At 42.5% G+C, this 21,428-nt stretch overlaps 1 protein-coding gene across 2 annotated transcripts in view; it reads left to right on the top strand.

The window, feature by feature from the left end:
• NELL1 (neural EGFL like 1) overlaps window positions 1-21,428 on the top strand; it is a 716,398-nt gene that overhangs the window by 178,581 nt on the left and 516,389 nt on the right. For both annotated transcript variants that reach the window (XM_024558788.4, XM_024558787.4), the window contains exon 12: window positions 9,617-9,745. In XM_024558788.4, coding sequence (XP_024414556.2) covers window positions 9,617-9,745 — 129 coding nt within the window. The remainder of the gene's footprint in view (window positions 1-9,616; window positions 9,746-21,428) is intronic.

Raw genomic sequence — 21,428 nt, 5'->3', positions numbered from 1 at the left:
AGAAAAATTAATGTAATCAGCCGAACAGGTGTTTACACCCTTGTGGCTGATTAGTGCAGCCAGGGTGCTCCCAGGGAAGAACTAACTGCAGGCCAGTTAGGAGGGGAGATGTGCAAAGGGAATCAGGGTGACGGACACTGGCAGGGAGAGGCCACTTTGCGATTGCTGGGGCCCAAGGCCTCAGTCACCAGCAGCGTCCCCAGAGCAGCCCTAATCACGGCTGCATTGTCTGTTGTGGTTGCCTCAGGACAGTGTGTGCTGAGCACCCTGAGACTCGTTTCCCTCGTCATCACCCTGGGGTAAGGGCTATAGATAGCCGGAGCCTGTCTACTTAAGCATGAGGCCATGAGGTGGGGGGGGGGGGAGTGGGCACTGAAGTGGCATCTCTGCTTCTGCCTGGGGAGAAGTAATAAAAGCGTGCATGGAACTCCCGTAAAAATGATCGCTTACGAATTTCTGGTGCGCACAGCTAAAGGGGAAGAAAAAAAGCCAACAATCTTGAGTCTGTATGTTCAGGATTGCTCCAGGAAAACACACTGATCATTTGGCCCATCCCAGAATTCTTGAAACACTCCTCGGGGTGTAATTTTCCTCATAATGGACTCTAATTGTATCTTCAGTGTCGCCAATGGCTTTGGAGGGTTTTGCTGCATGTTTAAAACTTTCGGTGTTGGGAAGAAAGTTCTTTCCGACATCTGTTCCCAATGAGTTTATCTGTAATTTTAATTCATGCCCACTTGCCTTGTCATCTGGCCTGGACTGACATTAGTGGAGATTATTTGTACTATTTAAGATTTTATGCCCTTCAATTAAATCCTCCCAAAGGGTCTTGGAGTCATAGGAGTTTTTTCCTGGTCTCCCTCATCATTTTAGGTGAATTTGGAATTGCAGTGGTTTTAGGGAGAGGGTTTCAGGGTATTTGAGGTGAAATGAGTCTGGAAAAGAGGCACGTAGTGAGGATGTAACTTAGTGCCTGAGTAGAGGAACTGGTAGTTTGTAGCTGAGGCAGGTCCTCTGCATATCGATAGATGGGGTCTGACCAAGCCCTGCAGCCCTGGGCTGTGTGGACACAGGACTGACAGGGCTGCACGTTAAACTGGTGAAGCTGGAAACGAAGGGCCTTTGCAGGAGAGTGTAGTCTCGGGGGTCCATGAAACCTGTGGTCCTGAAAGTGCCACAGTGGTCCGGGGCCCAGGGAGCCTCCAGAAGGAGGCACACGCCCCAGATAGGAGACCTGATGCTAAGCCCAGGCTGCTGAGATCAGAACACTCTTAAGTGTTGACTGTTGCAGGGGAGAAAAAATTGCTTTCTAAGATAGAACCTGTGAGGGTCCAGAGCTTAGTCTCTAACAGGCCCATCCTGGTGGCCCAATGCTCTATCCATAGGAGTTAAACGTTCTCATTCCTCAAGGGCCCGTGCTTCTGTGCTATGAATGTTGGTTGTGGGTACACAAGGGTGTCCATTTCTCACAAAGGCTCTTTGGGCCCTATCCTCCAGGCCAGTCCATGGGTGGAACTGTCTCGCTACCATGGAACACACTATACTCAATGTACCTTTGCTCTTTACGTGACTTTCAAGGTTGGGCAAGCAGTAGTGATGTGAAAGGGACTGGCTTTCTAGGGTTTGAGTTAGGGTAGGGGATTGTGGAGTACACTTTCAGATTGCCCAGGTAAGTCGTTTCAAAAGAAACCTGTCTGACCTGCTGGGAGATACGGGAGGGGCAGGAGATTGAGGGCAAGCAGTGGCGCTCTGTGTGAGTCAGACTTTATCTGAAAGAAACCAAGCGCTGCCCAGAGATAGTGGCCCATTCGTTCCTTGCTCTGGAAGAAGTTACAGTAGTGAATCATAAAGATGTTTGTCCAGCATTGGCTGTAGAAGCCAGAATGGGTGGATAGTTTTGCTATAATTATAAAGGGTAAGGAGGGGGATTTGGAGAATGGCAGTGTGAAGGGCTTCCTTGTAACAGGCTGGTTTTAAATATGCATATTAGGCCACTGGACTTAAAGGCAGCATATAGTTTTACAGGTGTTATTGCTGACACTGGCCACAGAACTATAGATACAGGGCCACTAGAGGTAGTTCGGATTTTAGACTCTCCCCCGTAGAGGAGAGTGTGACCCCAATGTTTATGTTTCTTCATTAACTTCCTGCGCGTGATGTGGACCCTTGCTGCTCCACGTGTGTGGAACTCCTACCCTTTGCTCAGCCAGCCTCATCACCCTTAACCTGTTTTGAATACCTTGTGTGAGGGTTCTTCTCCATGATACATTCCTGGAGCACCTTGGCCCTTTCCATCCCAATATTTCCTTGTTAGCTAATATTCAACCTCGGTCCATCTGCACTAGAGTGTAAGGTGAATGAGGACGTGCTTATGTTGTTCGCAGCATTTTTTTTTATATGCCTATTGCCCAGCACCATGCCTTAGGTACATGGTAGGTGTTTAATAAATATTTGCCAGATGAATGAGTGGTACCTCTGGTGGGAAGTAAAATTAAGGAGGTGGTTCAGGTAAAACCTGAAACCCCCCCTTCAACAGATTCTGTGTCTTCTTTGGAGCATCTGCTCACTGTCAGCACTCTAGTGTGAGCGCCACGTGGGTCTCAGCCCTCTGGGGACCTCATCCGTGCACGGTGTTCTCGTGTGTGATGAGATATTTTTCTTCTGACTTTGAGTTTTCAAGCAGAAAGTAATAACGGAGTGTGTCCTGGAGAAAGATACAAGATTTGTGCCTTCAGAAAAAGTCAAGGCATATCACAGACTAGAGAATGAGAATGTACTGGTTTCTTCATGCCAGGGACAGCATTCTTGGGATGTTCCTTGGTGATTAAAATCATGGCTGGGCAGTCACATAGGGTGATGGAGATTGAGTATTGGAATCATATTTGGGTTCATATTTCTCTTTCACCCATCACCTACTGTGTATCCATAGGGAAGGTTGTTAACATCTATGAGCCTTGGTTTATTCATCTTTTTTAATTCTCACCCGAGGGCATGCTTATTGATTTTAGAGAGCGGAAGGGAGGGGGAGAGAGAGAGGGAGAGAAACATCGATGTGAGACAGAAACATTGATTGGTTGCCTCCTGATGAGTCCCAGCTGGCCTGCAATTTAGGATTGCTCTCTGACCAGGATCCAATCTGCCATCTTTTGGTTTACAGGATGATGCTCCAACCAACTGAACCATACCGGCCAGGGTTGGTTTATTCATCTTTGAAACACTTTTAATTTTTGGTTAGGAAGACTGTGCAGATTTAGTCATTAACTCAACAAATATTTATTAAGTACCTATAGTGTGCTAGGACACAAGGTAAACAAATTTGCATGATCTTTTCCCTCAAAGAGGTGAGCTTCTGTTATTTATTCAACAAATAAACACATAATTACTAAATTGATAACTGCCAGCCATCACAGTGGGAAATTGTGATAATTTCCCATTGAGAAAGAATAGGGGGACTTTATGTAGACTTGGGAGAAAAAGAAGCCTTTTCCGAATGGGTCATATTTAAGCTGGGACTGGAAGACTAAATTGAAATTATTCTGGCAGGGATGTGTAATAATGTTCTGAGTTGCTGGGACAAGGTTGCAAAGACCCTGAATCAGGGAAGAGGATGGACTATTTAGAGGAATTAAAAGCAAATCTGGTAACGGTTAAAGGGGATAAAGGTGGGAGAGGGGAAGCCTTGTTCATTGTCTCAAGTCAAAGTTAAGGATTTTGTATTTTTCTTAGGCAAAATGGGAAGCCCTTGAAAGGTTTTTAAGAGGGAGGGTGACATGATCCAGTTTGTGTTTTAAAGGGACCCCTTTGTGTGGAAAACAGATGAGACACAGGCAAGACGGGGAACAGGAATGCAAGTGAGGCAATTTCCATTGAGAGATGATAATAATTCAGAGTAGGATTTTTTTTTATTGCTGTGGAGTGGAGAAGAAAGAGATAGATTAAGAAGATATTTATGAAATAAAACTAACAGAATTTTGAAGCGCCTGTGTTTGAGGAGTGAGGGCAAAAGTGGGCCCTAGTGTTCCGGTTTGGGTGGATGAAGGTGACATAGGTGGGTGTGGAGAGCCCCGGGAGTGTGGGTTTGGGAAGTAAGGTGAGCTGCAAGATGCCCATGGGGATGTCCAATTGGAGTTGTCAAGTGAGTTGTTGGCTATAGTGACAAAACCTATGTAAAGTGGGACACGCTAGAAGTCTATGTTATTTCCTGTGCTCTTAAAGGGGACCATGAGCCTTTATGATTCCTTCTAGAGATGGGTGGATGTTCTGAACTATAGGCCAGAAATTTTGGGGGTGCTAGAGTTGTCCTTGAATCAATTTCTGCTAAGAACAGATTTCCAGAACCTGCAGTTGGGTCTTAAATGGACCTACTCAAACAATTTTATGGGACACAGAAGGCTTGAGACCCCCCCAAATCATCAAAGAGTAATCAGTAGTAGTTGTTTATGCCAGGGTCTTGTTTTAAGTCAGAGTCTATGTCTGATTCGTTTCTCTCAAGCAAGAGCTTCCCACTGAACAATTACTCTCTTCGTAGTTTTATCAGGAACTTTGGAGTCAAATCACGACTCCACCACTTCCCAGCTGTGTTTCCTCGGACAAGTAACTTAAACTTTCCTAATTTGTAAGGTGAGGGTAATGGTCATCTCTGGGGTTGTTCTGGGGGTTTCATGAGGTAATGTGTGCAATATGCTTAGCACTGAGCCTAGCATATTGGAAAAAGTCAGTAAGTAGCTTTATGAAATTCGGGTGTTCTCTGAATTTGGGCCAGTGCTTAGTTAAAAGACGCGACTGTGTGCTTCTAATTATAGGAGAATAATTCGGGAGGTTCTAGAGTCCCATGTTAAAAATAGTCAAGTAAGATCACTTGAACATCGGGCAGTTTGTGTGTGTGTGTGTGTGTGTGTGTGTGTGTGTGTGTGCATTTGGGTGTGTGCTACAAGCTGGTCACAGCTTCTAACTCTGATAAAAAAATCATTGATTTAAGAAAGACGGTGACTGTGAGGAATCTCATACATCAGACTGTGTTGATAACCAGCTGAAGAAAAATGACCAAGAGCTATCCAGGGGATTTGAGAGAGAGTCTGTGGGCAGCAATTGGAGACACACATCCGGGGAAGGGAGGGTCTCTGTCTCACACTCGGTGCTGTTCCGATACCTCCGACAAGAAAGACAAAGCCTTTGAAGGGCTGTGAAGAGCAGCAGTGGTTGAAGGTTTTTGCCATGGTCCCACTTGATGCTGAGACAGCGTTGTGACGCTGAAGGTGACCATCTGGGCCGATGAAAGTTCTAGCACTGGATTGTGGCCCTGACTGCACAGCTGGAGAAATTTACTAACAATCATTGAACTCTGTCTTCACAGTAGGGGGTTTTTTGGTATGTAAATTGTACCTCAATGAAAGTGCTTCAAGAAAGAAAAGTGGTGACTAACCAACCTGCCACACTGGCCTTCCAGTTGGTTAAGAGGGGGCACTCAGTGCCGTTACAGATTCATTCTTCCCTTCATTCACTCGTCAGTTTGCCCTCCCCTATTTCTGCCCACCCATTTTTGTATTCATTTATGAGCCATCCATCCAACTATCCTTGTGGGGGAAGCTCTTGGTTGAGAGAAATGAATCAGACATAAACCCTGACTTTGTGTAAGTTGGGGTAATCAAAGTTAGGATATTTTTGTTAAGAATATTTGGAATCAGCGCTGGCCAGTGTGGCTCAGTGGTTGGAACGTTGTCCCATAACCAAAAGGTGCTGAGTTAGCTTCCTGGTCAGGGCGCCTACCTAGGCTGTTGGTTCCTTCCCCGCCCAGGTGTTGGGCGTGTGCAACCCCTGGTCAGGGTGTGTAAGATCCCCCGTCCTGGTGTGGATCCCCAGTCTGGGGGCATACGAAGGCAACCAATGGATGCTTTTCTCAAATTGATGTTTCTCTCTCCCTCCCTTCCTCCCTCCCTCCAAAAATAGCAAATGAAAATATCCTTGGGTGAGTATTTTAAAAAAACAGTTGGAATTACCTAGTAGAAAATATATTTTGAGAATGAGAAGAAACAAATTTTAGTCTGTTAGAATGTACATGTGCAAAGAGGTATCTTCTTTTATCCTTTGATTTGTAGAGTACTTAGGACTTCGCTCCTCTGGAGGGGACAGTGGTATAACATCGTGATTAAGAACTGTGGCTTCAGTCAGACCTGGGTCCTGGCTCTGTGTAACTTCCTCAAGTGCACTAACTTCTCCAGGCTTCAGTTGCCCGATCTGTTGCATAGGGATGCTAACAGAATTAAAAGGGCAACGTGTGAAACACTTAGCTGAGTGCCTAGCACACAGTACGTACTCAGTAAATGTTTATTATTGTTATTACACCTGTGTCAAATTAGTCGACATTTTTCAAGCTTACCCTTCTTCCTCAAGGGTTGGAGTCCTATTTTCCCCACAAGGATTTGTGCCTTGCTCCTTTTCAAGGTTCTGTCTCAGATGAACCCAAGTTCAAGTTTTGCATCATTTAGAAATTTCTTCTCTGAAACACTATATAATTGGTACTGCTCACATCTCAACATAGGTTGCCTTATATTTATGCTACCTTTGTATTTGGCGTATCTCCTCCTACAGTTTGTAATTTCCTTGTGGGCAGAGAATGTCTCAAACATCCTTGCTTTGCCCCCAAAAGTTTGCATGGTGTTTCAGTTTACAGAGTGGGTGCCCCATACATATTGAGTGAATGATTAATCACTTGTGAGAAAGGCAAGTAGGCACTGAATAAATATTGCTTGAGTGAAGGCCTGGATTGATTTTAAAAACACAAGTGTTTTGGGATAATAGGCCCAACCAAAGTGGGTTTGACATTAAGGTTGGTTCGTCCCATGGCCTTTCACTGTATCTTGAAATGCACATTTACCGAACTCTTTGCACCGTGAATTGACATGCCACATGCTTGCCAGGGAGACGTGCACTGGGGAATCGACGGTGCTGGAGGGGCCTTGTTCCACTCATCAAAGGAACATGGAAGGCAAAGGACAGTTAAAGCTTCCTGGAAAGAAAGAGAAAAGACACGAAGACTACATGTGATAATGGATGTGCAGATGCCATTGCGTCAAGCTTCATAATGAAAAGGACACATGGCAACTTAATTATTGTTCACTTCTAAAATGGGGAGGGAAGTCCAGGCGCTTCCTCTGGCAAAGAGAACTGTGACCTATAAAAATTGTCACTTTGGTAGCAAAAACATCAAGTACTTTTAGTTGTAATGGTTATTATAAGCCTTCCAAGCCCCTTGTAGAAGTACTCTTGGTGGACGGAGGTTTTAGGTTTCCAACAAGCCAAATCCTTGCTATAATTTTGACTGGAGCAACGAGCAGTTCATAGGTCACAGGTAGTGTGGCTGAATGTGGTACTACGCTCACCGAAGCCTTTGGATTCATTTGCTAATGTCCCGAGGAACAGCTATGTCTTTCTCCTTTTATTTCTAGGTTCTTCTGTCTGAGTAAAGATACGACATAGTGACAAGTACATGGGACTTGAGAGCCCCAGCGTCTCCACTTTTTAGCTAGATGGTAGTGAGTTTGAGTTTCTCTTTTCTTATCTTGAACTTGAGGATAATGGTGTTATCAAGTTGTTTTGAACTTCAGTCATTGCTGTCAGCATTGTCATTGTCCTTATTACTCTCGTCATGCTGACTAAGGAACCTTGACCTCTTAGTACGTGTCAAGAACTGTTCAAAGCACTTTACATGCATGAGCTTGCTTCACTCTCTCTACACATATTATTTAGGTGTATAACATTATGATCCCCATTTAAAGCATCTAATATAATGCCAGACATAGGTGCCTGAGTTTTATTTTTATTATTTAATAGCAGTTACTATCATCTTGTAGAATAAGTACAATCTAAACATTGTTGATTTAAAATTCTATTTCAAAGAAAAAAAAGTTCTAGAATGTCACCACTGAAAGGAATTAAACTGGAAGTTTGTATAGTTCGGTGACTTTTGTATTTTTGGAAGCCAGAAACTGTTGCCCAAATGATCAATCTGTCAGACATCAAAGTGGAGCTATTCTGTTTGAATCGGGGATGGGGACTCGAGCCCTACCTGTCAGCTTGCCTGTGCCCCAGATTCTCAGGAATTCTTTGAGAATCATGGATGTCATCCAGCCTGAGTATGTATATAGGCAAGGTGGTTTATTTGTTGGCTGCAGACCCTGAATTAGAAATTAGATCTCCTGACTCCAAGATCCATTGTTTTCTATGAGGCTGCAATACAGGGGGGGACAAAAGTAGGCTTATAGTTGTTCGTATGGAAAATAATATAATAATTAATAAATAATACAGGACTCTGCGTATCATGAAATCACAACTATAAACCTACTTTTGTTCACCCTGTGTGTAATGTAACAGCAAAATTATTGTTCACTAAAACGTACTGGTTTAAAGATAAAGCCGTTTTATATACCTTATCATATTTGAATTTCACAGCTTTTGTGGTAGATACAACCTGTTCCTTCTAGTTCACCTCTAGATGCTGCATAATATATACACTTTCTTGAGAATGTGTGTAGCTGGTAATAGAGTAAGGGGAAAAAATCAGAGACCAGATATATTGAAAAAGAGCAATTCCATCGAGATAAGCAATACACTGGAGTTGGCATTTGCCCTGAAGGCAGTTTGTAATCCCTGCTGGTTGAATCTGGCTTCTAATAGACACTGTGTAGTAGACAGCAGACAAAGCCCGGGGCTGTTGTGAGATGCATAAATCAACAACCTTGAAGGGTGAATCCTCAGTGGATGGGTTTGAAAAATTCATTCTGTAAAAGGAGACTTTCCTGTCAGTGTTAACTCCAGGTGGGGGGTATAGCAGAGAAATACCTGTATTTTTGAAGGCACAGGACCTGAATTTAGGCTTAAGTCTCATGCCTCAAGGCAAATAACTCCAATGTCCATTCGTGGTATAATGGATAAAATAAATTGTGGAAAAATCCATGCTATGGAATATTATACTGCATTGATGAATGAATTATAGCATTAACATGGGTGAATAGAAAAAAATGCATTTTAGAAGATATGTACAGTATAATTTCAGTCATGTGAAGTTCAAAATGGACAAACTAAATGATCTATTATTTAGAAATAAGCACATACACATGGTGAAACTATAAAAATATGAAAGGGAGTGATTGACAGAAAATTCAGGTTAGTTATCTCTGATGGCTGGGTTGGGATTCCTTGGGGAGGTATAGTCAGAGGTGCTGATAATATTCTGGTTATATTAATTTTATTTTATATATTTATATATATTCATTTTATGTATTTTCTATATCATAAATTTTGCAATAAAGCAATTATAAAAAGACTAGTCATGTAAGAAGGTGATAGGAAGAAAATTCAGGATCAGTATGGATAAAAGCTTTTAGGGAGGAACAACTTTACCGAGTTTGAATATTAGGGGGAAAAGAAGTCTCAAGCATGGTATGATCCCAAGTTTCCTATTCCTACTCTCTCATCCCCTTGCCAGCTCACCCTTTCCCATCGCGAGGTATGTTTTCATGCGTGGTGACATGTAATAGAAACGTTTCATGATTTCTGTATTACTTGGTACTCTTTTATTCTTTTCTTCTACGATGTAAAATATATGTACTTCTTCTAGGTCATAACTTTTGTGCAGAAGGACCCAAATGTGGTGAAAACTCAGAGTGCAAAAACTGGAATACAAAAGCTACTTGTGAGTGCAAGAGTGGTTACATCTCTGTCCAGGGAGACTCCGCCTACTGTGAAGGTAAGTAAGCTATGTAGTGAAGCCACTTGTGGGAAATATATTGCTGGTAGATGTTCTTGAAGATTGAAAGCCATCACTTGGCTCTGGGCCTATAATAAATTCTATCAGTTACCTAGGGTGTCTGTTCTTCTGGTTTGTCCTCGCTGCTTAGTAGCATGTGAAAGCAAGGCCTTTGAAGGTAGTTATGAAACGTAGCAAAGCAACAAAGGCAGTCGGGCCTTATCAGATCCCATGTTCTGCTATTGACTGTATTTAACAATCACTTGCAAAACCACAAGCACATGATTTTCTGTTGTCTTATTTGAGTATATTGTCATCTCCAAGTTCAAATAAATGGTAGGGGGTAGATCCTTTTTTTTTTTTTTTGAATGATTCGTTTATACTAGTTTTTACCCAACTGCCATCGTCTTTACTTTCCAAGCTCAGCATCTTTTCTGCAATTGTGTTTTTCATGACTGATTCATGGGTTACTAATTCCCAAACTCTACTAAAAGTCATCATGATAGATGGACTCATACCTTTGGCACATGGACTAGTGCCATTCTAGTGGGTTAGTGGCCTCAGGCATCAGTGACCCCAATTTTCTCTATAGACAGCAGAACTCCTGTGTCTTATGTGAACCCTGTTTCCAAGCTCAGACCTCATTCAGCTCTGCTAGTACAGAGCATTGTCCCGGTCTGCTCCTTTAACATGCCCACAGAGCAGCAGTGGTCTGTGACCATGGTCTACGTTTTTAGTTCCCTCATATCTGAGCCCATTCATTCTCAGATGCTCACCAGCTCCCGCCCATATGTTTAGAGAGGTTATAATGATGGCTAATAGGAAAAATGATGTTTATGTTGTGTTGCTATCCCGGTTGGCCCCAATCATTGCTGTCATCTTCATGAACAATATATTGAACCTTGCCAATCTGTTAATTAGGTAGGTAGTTGTTTTGGATGGAATGAATGCTGTGAAATCTTGGTCACTGTCTTTCAAATGGTTTGGTTCTGGAGTGGGTCAGGCAGTGTCAGAGTAAAGACAGCTGATGACAGTAATGGAAATCCCTTTCTGTTCTGTATGGTTGACCGCTGCTTAACTTTTTGGCTTTGACTGAAGACTTCTTCAGCTAAAGAAGGAAATGTGATAGGAAATGATAAGAAATGTGTCTGACCACCTCGGGGGCCCAGTGTCTGTAGATAAGCCTCTGTTGTCAGTTCCTCTGAAAGACTTTCTTCATTATTGCTGTGTTTCTCATCAACAATGCAGTTTGACTAACGATTTTTTCCCCCTCTCCTTTGTACTTTTTTTTCTTACCTTTATAGATTTCAACTTGTTTAGGGAGACATGGCACTTGGGGGGATGAAGTTGCCCCTTTGGTCATGAAGCTTTTATCTACCCTTTAGTAGCATATTTATTTATTGTCAATTTTGGAGGACTGTTAATTTCAATATTTCACACTAATATTTTTATGCTATTTTCTATTTTTGTCAGGAAATTAATGTTCTTTTAAAGATTAAAAAAAAGTGAACATTCTCCTCCATTCACCATGAAAAATCCTACAAGCTAGCTAATGGTTGCAAAAATTTACTTTCTTACCTTCTATTATATGTGGGGATAGACTGTGAGCAATGATAAAAATGATAGAAGGAACCTTGAACTAAATTCGATCCTAATTCTACCACTGGTCAACCCTCAGTCGTCCACTTGGAACCAGTGCACCCACCATTCCTGACTCCCACTAGCTACCGAGAGCTGGCAGAATCTGGGAGAAAATTGCTGGTGCAAGTGCTTTTTGGGACTCTGATTCTGTGCTCATTCATACATTTCTTTATTACATAGAATCAACTCCATGGGGAGCCCTTGGTGATATTAAACCTGCCCTTTGAGTGTGAGGCCTTATTTTGTTCATTATGTTGAGCAATTTTAGGTCTTAATTCCTGTTTTCTTTGGACATACCCATTCTCGGGGTAGCAGATGTGCTTGGCCTTGGGCCGCTCTGCTCAGTGGTGCCACCTTGGGTCATAGTGATGTGCCTGGGCTTCCGTCATTTCTCTGTTATCATGGAGGCTTTGTACAAGTTTCAGAAGGCTTTTTCATGGAGAAAAGGATGCGCCTAAGAAGAAATGACTAAGCATTAGAGCTCATTTATGGTATAAGAATGGAACTCAGGGAGGAAAGCAGGGGTCAGTGCTGGATGGGAGGCACTGAGAATCTAAAAGTAAATTCAATCCTAATTCTACCAGTGAATATCAGAATTTAGAGAAAATGCCCTTCTCTCTTTCTGTTCTGCTATGCTCAGCATGTTGGACTTTGGGCTTATTTTTATATATTTTATGATGGCTATCATAGCCCCAAGCACGTTGTTCTTATACCAGTGTCGCAAGCAAGGAAGGAGGAGTGGGGTTTAAAACCTTCTCTGTATGAAGTTCTGTCTTTTCATGCTTAAAGAAGGTCCCCCATAATCACCCTTGCCCCCACCCCATCCTACTTTTCAGACCTGGGTTGTATCCTCCCCACCCATAGACCAATGTTTGAGAAAGCTGAGTGAGATGACTGTCCCTGGTTTGGGCTAATTGTGTTCAACCCTGGAGCTGGAGAGGGTTTTCCCTTCCCAGAGATCAAATGATCTTTGTCCTTGACCTGACCCAGTTAGGGTTGTAGCAACAGGAAGTGTATAGAAGTGGCTTGGGGTGGGCAGAAAGCTACTGTCTACTCCATTCTTTTATGACTAAATTTAGCTCATGGCCATTTCCCCAGTTGTGGTCTCAGAATTGCCCTCTGGGATGATCCGATAGACCTGATTGGAGGTCACCCAGGACTCACCTGGGTACCAGAGACTCAGAGATCTGACTTCACTGTTTGACCACAGCCTTGAGGGAAGTAGATACTTATGAACTGCTTCAGGCAAGTTATTTTTTTGCTCCAAGTAAATGGAGCAAAAATGACCCACATTGTACAAACCATGATGAATGAGACTGGCTTGCAAATTAAAAAAAAAATTATACTCATTGTCCAGGCTGTCCTGAAAAACCTATTCAGGTTCTCAGTGGAAAAGGAAGAACAAAAGGCTTTCAAATTCTTTAGCTTCCTGGGGTAGTAGCAGAGGCCCAGTGCATCAAGGACTCCTGCTACAGAGATTGCGGTAGAAACTGCCACAGAGAAGATATCGGAACTCCTAGCCAATCAATAGAAGATAATAAGACCCCTTGTCAACTCGTACAACTCACTGGAGGTCATTTTGTTTTGTCCCCAATTCAATCAGGGACATCTGCCATTTTGAAAACTGCTTTAGTTGGATTTTGGTGTTTTATGAATCTGATATGGTGAAGCTTTTTACCTTTCTGATGGCATTTTCAATAGGTTGGTCTTAGTTTCAAATACATTTGCTTGCATTACAGGCAGTGTCTGAGCCAGGCTGTAGCCATTGGAGTCTACTCACACTGTTACTTTTTGAATGTGGAGTCTATGTAAATAGAGTCACATAAACCGTTTCCTTCTGAAGTACGTTATTTAGAAGAAGAAAGAACAATGCGATGTCATATATATCATGCAATCTGCCGGGCATGGAAAGTACTACAATTAGCATTAAAATACCTTCTACTTACAAAGTACTTTAAAGTTTTCAAACTCTTTTTATATATAGTGTCCTCTTTGAGCCTTATAATTAGCCTGTGATGAAAGTGGTAACATTGGCCATATTAATGCCATTTTACGAGTGTGGACACTAAGACGAGGAGAAATGAAGTAAAGATAATACTCAACTCATTTCTACTCTAGCATTTATGCCCTGCCTCCCCACCCCGCCCTCTTCCGATGTTGGCTTGTTCCTCCCGATCCAATGAAATAAGAGTGGACGTGAAACATACCATTTCAGAGCAGAAGCTTGAAAAGCTATTACAGGGTTCCACCTCATTCTCTCTTCTCTCTGACACAAAACTGGCACTGTGAAGAGCAGGGCTGGGGTCCCAGAATGAAGATGACATGGAGCAGTGTGATAGCTGACATGTGATTGACATGTGGCCTGAGTGAAAAAGTGTGTAAGCCACTGACATTTTGGAGAGTACCTCTTTGCTACCTTTGCATAACTTAGCCTCCACCTACAGGTGTACCTGCCCGAATCAGTTAATCCTCGTAGTTTCAGAAAAACACCCGTAGCTCAGTGCTCATGACTGAGAGCGGATTTTTATAGAGCAAGCATTGAAGAGTTACTAGAAAGGCTGCAGATTGTGTGGGTCATTACTAGTCTGTTGTGGCCCTGTTGCCAGGCAGTAGAGTTTTTGCAGACCACAAACTGTAAATTAGTACTTCGTCATGGCCAATCCCAACATGGGAAATCGGATTTCCCAGTTACGATGATCATGAGACAATGCTTGTCGAAAACTAGCACACCGTATGATACTCACTAAACATATAACGGGTCACAACAGTTATCATCCTATGAGCATCAACTTATCAATGTTTATGGGGATCTTCCTTGGAATTGGAAGAGTGTGTACTCTTCAAAGCCAACACGGCGAGAAAGTGAGTTTCCCACATCTCTGCCTTTTGGGAGAACTGGCAGGTAGCGGGAGGAATTGTTCTTAGATGAAATTGTTCTTGGATGGAAGGAGCAGGTTTTATCAGTGCTGCCGGGAGCGTATTATTGGCAGTGATAAGGATGAAGGCATTTCTCCCTTGAAAAAAGCACGCGTGGAACTGTATTCAGGGACCAACATGAGTAGAGCTGTATTGAAGGAACTGTGTTGTGGAACGAAATCACCCACGGTGGTACGAATTTAATAATTTTATGGAATATAGCTACCAAAATGTCTGAGACACAGCAACTGAGTAGCCAGGTGATTTATAGTTTCTTTTATGTGACAGGTGGTGATGACAAAGGGCCTGACACTTTGAGTGTGAAGAGGCTGGGAAAGTGGCAGAGAGGTCGGAGTTCAAAGAGAAAGCAGGTTCAGAATAGCTCAGGGGTAGATTTTCTTGGATGCAAAGCTGGCATGCGTGGACTTCCATAGAAACCAGACTGTAAATTCCTGATTGAGAGAATGTGTGGGAAAATGTCCAGTACGCATAATTACACTTCTAATTATCCGAGGATTAATCAGGTAAGTCTATTTGTGTTGCGTTTTTACAAAATGGCATGAAACTCATGCTCCACGTAGCCTGATTTGTGCTCAAATCCGGGCGTTAGTCTTCTGAAGTCCTGCTTCGGACAGCACAGGGATCAAAAGCCTCTCTTGATTATTCATGATAGTATAAAACCTTGACTGTGAGTTCCTGCTCCCATGTGTTTCCAGGGATTCGGAGTGCTTAAGAGAAGAATACCTTATGGTATTCTTTATTAAAAACCTTTATTTAGCCTGCAAGATTATTGGGGAGATCTTCTGGTACCCAGGTATCAAACTTCCACCCCACCCTCAACCCCCCAGCTTCCCGAGACAGAATCTCTAGCCTTTGCTTGGCCTATGATAACCCACATGCCACCTCACACCCAGCAGCAGATAGAGATGAGCTTTCTTCTTGGGCCTGGCTTTTCCCTGCCTCTTTTCTGTTCCCAAGGCCACTTCCCAAAAGCATGTGCCCAGTCCATGGAGCGCTGAAATGCTGCCTGCTCACTGTATTCTATGTAAACGGCACTGTTGTCATCTGCTACAGATTAACTTTCTTCACCAAGTGACAAGAGAGAAATTGTAGTTCTCTCTTACTTTTGATAAGACGGGAATCATTTTTAAAAATTGCTTTGGTCACCTGATAGCAAGAAAACAAGCAATCCAATTAAAAAATGGCCAGAAGATGTGAATGTGCATTTTTCCGAAGAGGAAATACACATGGCGAAAAGGCACATGAAGAGATGCTCAACACCACTAGTCATAGGGAAATGCAAATCAAGGCCACAGTGAGGCGTCGCCTCCCACTTGTTAGTTGGCCGTTATCAAAAGGACGCGTGTTGGCAAGGATGTGGAGCAAAGGGAACACTTACACATTACTGGTGGGAATAGAAATTGGTGCAGCCATTAAGGAAAACAGTATAGAAGTTTCTCAAAAAATTAAGAACAGAACTACCAAATGACCCGGCAATTCTACTTCTGGGTATTTATCCAAAGAAAATGAAAACACTCAGAGAAAACACATGTTCATCCCTGTGTTCGTTGCAGCATTATTTATTAGTACAATAGCCAAGATGTGGAAATGATGGAGAAAGAAGATGTGGTATAAGGATGTACAATGGAATACTACTCAGCCATAAAAAAGAATGAAATCTTGCCATTTGCAACAATAAGTATTATTTTGCTTATATGTAGAATCTAAAAAACCAAACTAAACTCATAAGATGAGGAGAACAGATTGGTGGTTGCCAGAGGGAGAGTGGGGAGTGGGTAAAGTGGGTGAAGGGGGTCAAAATGTATAATCTTCCAGCTATAAAACAAACAAGTCATGGAGATACAATGTGGAGCATTGTGACTTTAGTTACTAATACTGTCTGCATATTTAGAAGTTGCTAAGAGAGTAGATCTTAAAGTTCTCACCACAAGAAAAAATTCTTGTAACTATGTACGGTGATGGATGTTACCTACACTTATTGTGATGATCATTTCTCAATGTTTACAAATATTGAATCATGCTGCAAACCTGCAACTAATATAATGCTATATAACTCAATTACACCTCAGTAAAAAAAAAATTTAAAAAGTGTTCTGGTTAGTTGCTTAATAGGGAAAAAAATATTCTCTGGGGCTTAACACAATAGAAACTGTTTCCTCTCCCCACCCCTCCTGTTCAAATGGATGTTCCTGTTTGATGTTCCTGTTTAATGTTCCTTGAGGCTGTGATGCAGGGACGCAGGCTCCTCTTCTCTTTGCCCTGCCATGTGCAATGTGTGGCTTCCAAGGTTTCCACGGAGAGGGAACAGAAGGTGATGTGTGGAAGGTTTTCATGGGACAGGGCTGGCCACATTCCACTAGTCAGAACTTTGCCTCTGTTTATACCTAATTGCAAGAGAGCCTGGTAATTGTTGTCTTGCTCTGTGCCAGGAGGAAAAAGAATCTGTTTTGATGAATAGTTTTCAGTCTTGACACAGTTAACAAGTGAAAAAAATCTCCCCTGTGAGTTTTATGCTCTTTTTATTTTCCGAGTCTTACCAAATGGTTCTCTGGCTTCAGTTGATTGTATCAAAACGTGTTCATTTGGGAACTGGAGAGGATTTAACTAAACTACCTTCCTCCCGCTTTCTTGTTTGCATTATCTCCAAGGTTCCCTGTGGCTCTCACTATGTCATCTCATCTGGATTTGTTCTATCCCCAGTGTAACCCCATGTTCCTAGGTGACCCTGTCTCTTCTTCCAAAGAAATCCGCAGCCTCTCATCTGCTGCAGTTCTGAATCTTATGCAGGAAGGAAAGCAATTCATGGAACAAGCCTACATGTATTTGTAAGTGATTGATATCCACATAACATTTCTAGAGGTAAATGTATTCTTAAAAGAGGATGCTTGTTAATTAAGAAAATCCTCAAACTCAAATTGGAAGTAGGATAGTGACAGAAAATGAGGAATGAAAGCTGTGTGAATGTGGAAGAGAGAACTCTCAGGCAGAGGGGCTAAGCAGATTGTCCCTGCCTGGAAGGTTTCCTTGGGAGTCCACTATCCTCAAAATTCCTGTTTTCTAGCATTTTCCCTACCCCTGTTTCTTGACAACTCTAAGACAGTGATGTAGTGAAAGAACGCTGGACTGAGGGTAAGAAGATACTGATCGATCCTGGCCCCACCACTTACCAGCCGGTGACCTTGGCAAGTCACTCAATTCTTCTGTGTCTTGATTTTCTTGTGGTCCAGATAGGACTTTTAAATAAGGCTTAAATAGCACCCAGTTAGCTGTAAAGGTAAAATGAGATACTGAATGTGAAAACATTTCATAAAGGCTAAAGCTGCATACCCTTGTACTGTAACATTATTTAGGATGATAATTATAATGATATAATTGGGCATTATATAATTATCCATCGTTATAATAACCGTAAGTATTGTCATCATTTGCAGTGCTTGGACTTGGACTAGAACTTGGCCTGGAGCTACTCGAAGGGCTGAGATACACACACACACTGGATATATACTTAATCTGTGATGGGAACTCTTATGTGTCAACTTGACTCTTACTAAGGGATACCCAGGCGGCTGTTAAAACATTGTTTCTGTGTGTGTCTGTGAGTGTGTTTCTAGAAGAGATTAACTTTTGTCTCAGTAGACTGAGCGGAGACCCGCCCTCCCCAGTGTGGGTGGGTATCATGTAGTCCGCTGAGGGCCTCAGCAGAACAAAGAACCGAAGGCAGGGTGAATTTGTTCTTTTCTTGACTTGGGATGTCTATCTTTTTCTGCCCTGCAACATTGCAGTTTCTGGTTCTAGGGCCTTCAGACTCTGGGACTTAAACCAGCAGCCGCTTGGTTCTTAGGCCTTTGGTATTGGACTGAGCTATCGCAGGTGCTTTTCTGGTTCTCCAGCCTGTAGATGGCACATCGTGGGGCTTCTCAGCCTCCATAGTGCTATGACCCAATGCCTGGGAGTCTCCTGTTGTCTCGATCTCTACACATGCTGTTCTGTTTCTCTGGAGACCCTGACTCAATCTGCCGCCATATATGCTGAGCCACTGTTAATGTTGAACCCTCTGCAGGCATGATGGAATTTGTACAAGTGATGCTGCATGTGTAATTTAGGTGAATGGCACCTGCTGGAATTAAGCAATTTAAAGTCTGCAAGGTTGTACGTAGGGGCCCTACCAAGGGCAGAAAGAAGAGTCAGACCTAGAGTTTTGTCTCATTCTTTCAGCAAACATTAACTCAGCACCTGCTGTGGCTGGGTCCTGAGTTGGGTTCCAAGGCTTCAGGGATGATTCAGTCATGGTTCCTGTCCTCGAGAAGCTCCGTCTAAAGGAGCAGAGACCTTGTAATCAAATAAAGAAAATGCAGTGGATGTGTCCTGTCCTAGGATTTGAATGTTGCCTTAGAAGTACACTGTTGGGAGCCGTGCGTTCTGCCAGGGGGTGTCTGCACAGACTGCCCGGTGCGGGGGAGGGTGGTGACGTTTGAGCTGAGTCCTTAAGAATGGGGAGGAGGTGTGAGGGAAGGCCATCCTCAGTAGAGGGATCAGCAACTATGAAAGTGCACATCGAAATGGTTCGCGTGGCTGGAACATAAAAACTTCGGTAGGAGGTGAAAACGGAGATACGGCTGATGGTCAGACAGCGAAGAGCACTGTAAACAGACTAAGGAGTTTCTGTTCGATCCTGGAGTGTGGACCCATACAGGCTGCCGGCGTCACAGCAGGCAGAAAAGTGGGTCTGGTGGGTTGTGGAAGAAATATTAGAACTTTTACTTATTTAGCTTCATCTCATCCTTTTATTTTCATTTTGATACAAGTTTTATAGTGTACATGATATGTTAGTATAATAGTACATGCCTATTCTTTATTAAATAGATAAATATTTCCATGTAGGAGGCACCATGTATACCTCCAAATTATGAACACAAATGCATGGTCCAAACCAAATCGGGGCTGTAGGCTTCAGAGTATCTTGTGGAACCTCTGAGGTGGGAGGGGCATTATCATAGAGGCATGTGAGGAAGGTCATGGTCATGGCCCCCTGGAGGCAACATTGGCTAGGGAGACACTGAAGGCAGGGAGCCAATGAGGCAACACTGCTTAAAAAACTGGTGTCTTAATGGTTCTCACGCTTGGCCACAGTGGGTCCTGAGGAGATAACTCCTCACAGAAATCATGAAGATAAGCTTCTCAGGCCTTGCTCGGGAACTTTCCCCAAGTCCTCGCAGACACATTGCGTTTGATTCTTGGCCATGACTTCCCTCTGAGGGTTGCGAACTCCAACACCTGGCATCTTCCCAGGTGGGCTTTTTTTGCTTTGCTCATAGGTGAGTCTGTCAGAGAGGCTTCCGAGGCCAAGCCTGTGAAGATGGCCTTAGGTGATTTTCCAGTGAGGGACTTTCATATTAAGAAGTCACACTGAGACATCTTCTGGCTCACTGTACAGTAGGTTAGAACTTAAAGTGTCTCCCTGAAAGATATAATGCACATATTATCTTATGTACAGTATTTAGCATTTTTACGTAACAAAAAAAAGGAAAGGAAAAAAATTTCTCTGTTCATTTTTCAGAGAGTTTTAAGGCTGTAAATGGAAATAGAAATTTAGTAGATTTAAACTTTTTTGGTTATTTAAAACATAATAACTCTTTTTAAAAAATCCTTACCTGAGAATATTTTTTAAAAAATTGATATTACAGACAGAAGAATGAGGGGAGAGAGATAAACATTGATCTCTCTCGCGTACCTGACTGGTACCCAAACCCGCAACCTGGGTTTGTGACCTGACCAAGGTTTGAACCTGTAGCCCTTTGGTGTCTGGGATGACGCTACAACCAACTGAGCCACGTGTCCAGGGAAAAACATAGTAACTCTTATTTCCAAGATGCCTCATATTTAGACAGAACTAGGAAGAATTGAGCTCAGTACATTTTTATTGTGTGCTTGCTATTGTGACTGGCATGGTGCCTGCTGTGTCTTCTTATTCTTGGTGAGGCTTGTCTGCATGGACAAGAATTGTGCTCTCGAAATAAGTGAGGAAAAAATAGCAGAGGAACAGGGGAAAGATCTGACTTAGACTTGGGGAACCTGGATTAGCAATCCTGGCTCTGCCATTACTGGTGAACTTCATCAGGGATCTTCATTGTTCTGCACTTCCTCTTTGTAAAGCCAGGGTGCTAATACTCATCTTAGTAATCTCTCTTTTAACAATAACTAGGAGTATGTGAGCAAAACGGTCTAAGGCAGGATTTAGCATAAACTAGGATTTTAGTAAATGTTTGGTGTGAATATAATAAATGCTCAGTTAGACATAATTAAGTCCTATAATATTGGGTTGGCCAAAAAGTTTGTCTAGTTGTTTTCTGTATGATGGCTCTAGCAGTGCTTAGTTGTCATTCACTTCATTGGAAACAATTTTCTAAGGTTGTATTGTGACAGCTGTCACATCAATGTGCATTTTTATAAAAACTTATAAAATTGGTGAATTTTTGTGCAGCCATTTTAATATTGAAGATGGAAGAAGATAGGTAACATTTTGGGCATATTATGATTTATTATTTCAAGAAAGTGAACAAGTGAAATGCAAAAAAAAAAAAAGGATTTGTGCAGTGTATGGAGAAGGTGCTATGACTGATTGAGCATGTTAACAGTGGTTTGTGAAGTTTCTTGGTACTATTGACATTTTGGCCTAATAATTCTTTGTTGTGGGCTGTCTTATGCATTGGAAGATGTTAAGCTGCACCCCTGGCCTCTATCTGCTAGAAGAAGCCAATAGCAGGAGATAGCAGGCATACTCACAATATCCAAAGCAATAAAATTATTGTTGAAAATGAAAAATATGTCTATTATTTTATGGAAAAAACCTAAATGGACTTTTTGGCCAACCCAATATATATGGTTTAGGACTATGTCAGTGAGTAGTAAGGAAGGAAAGGGTTAATTATTGAAATGAGCAGCAGAGAGCATAAGAGAGGGGTCTTGAGGCTGGGCAACAGTGACTGTGAAGGATGGCAGCTAGTTGATGGGGAAGTCTGGGGTGTTATGGGTGATTTAGGCTGAGCCCACAGGAGGAGATGGAGTTAGCAAAGGCAGAGGTGGGTGAAAAGATTGAATTGAGCGT

This window comes from Desmodus rotundus, chromosome 5 (assembly GCF_022682495.2).
Source record: "Desmodus rotundus isolate HL8 chromosome 5, HLdesRot8A.1, whole genome shotgun sequence".
NCBI lineage: Eukaryota > Metazoa > Chordata > Mammalia > Chiroptera > Phyllostomidae > Desmodus > Desmodus rotundus.
The sequence above is the reverse complement of the archived record's forward strand: the minus strand, read 5'-3'. Positions and strand labels throughout refer to the sequence as shown.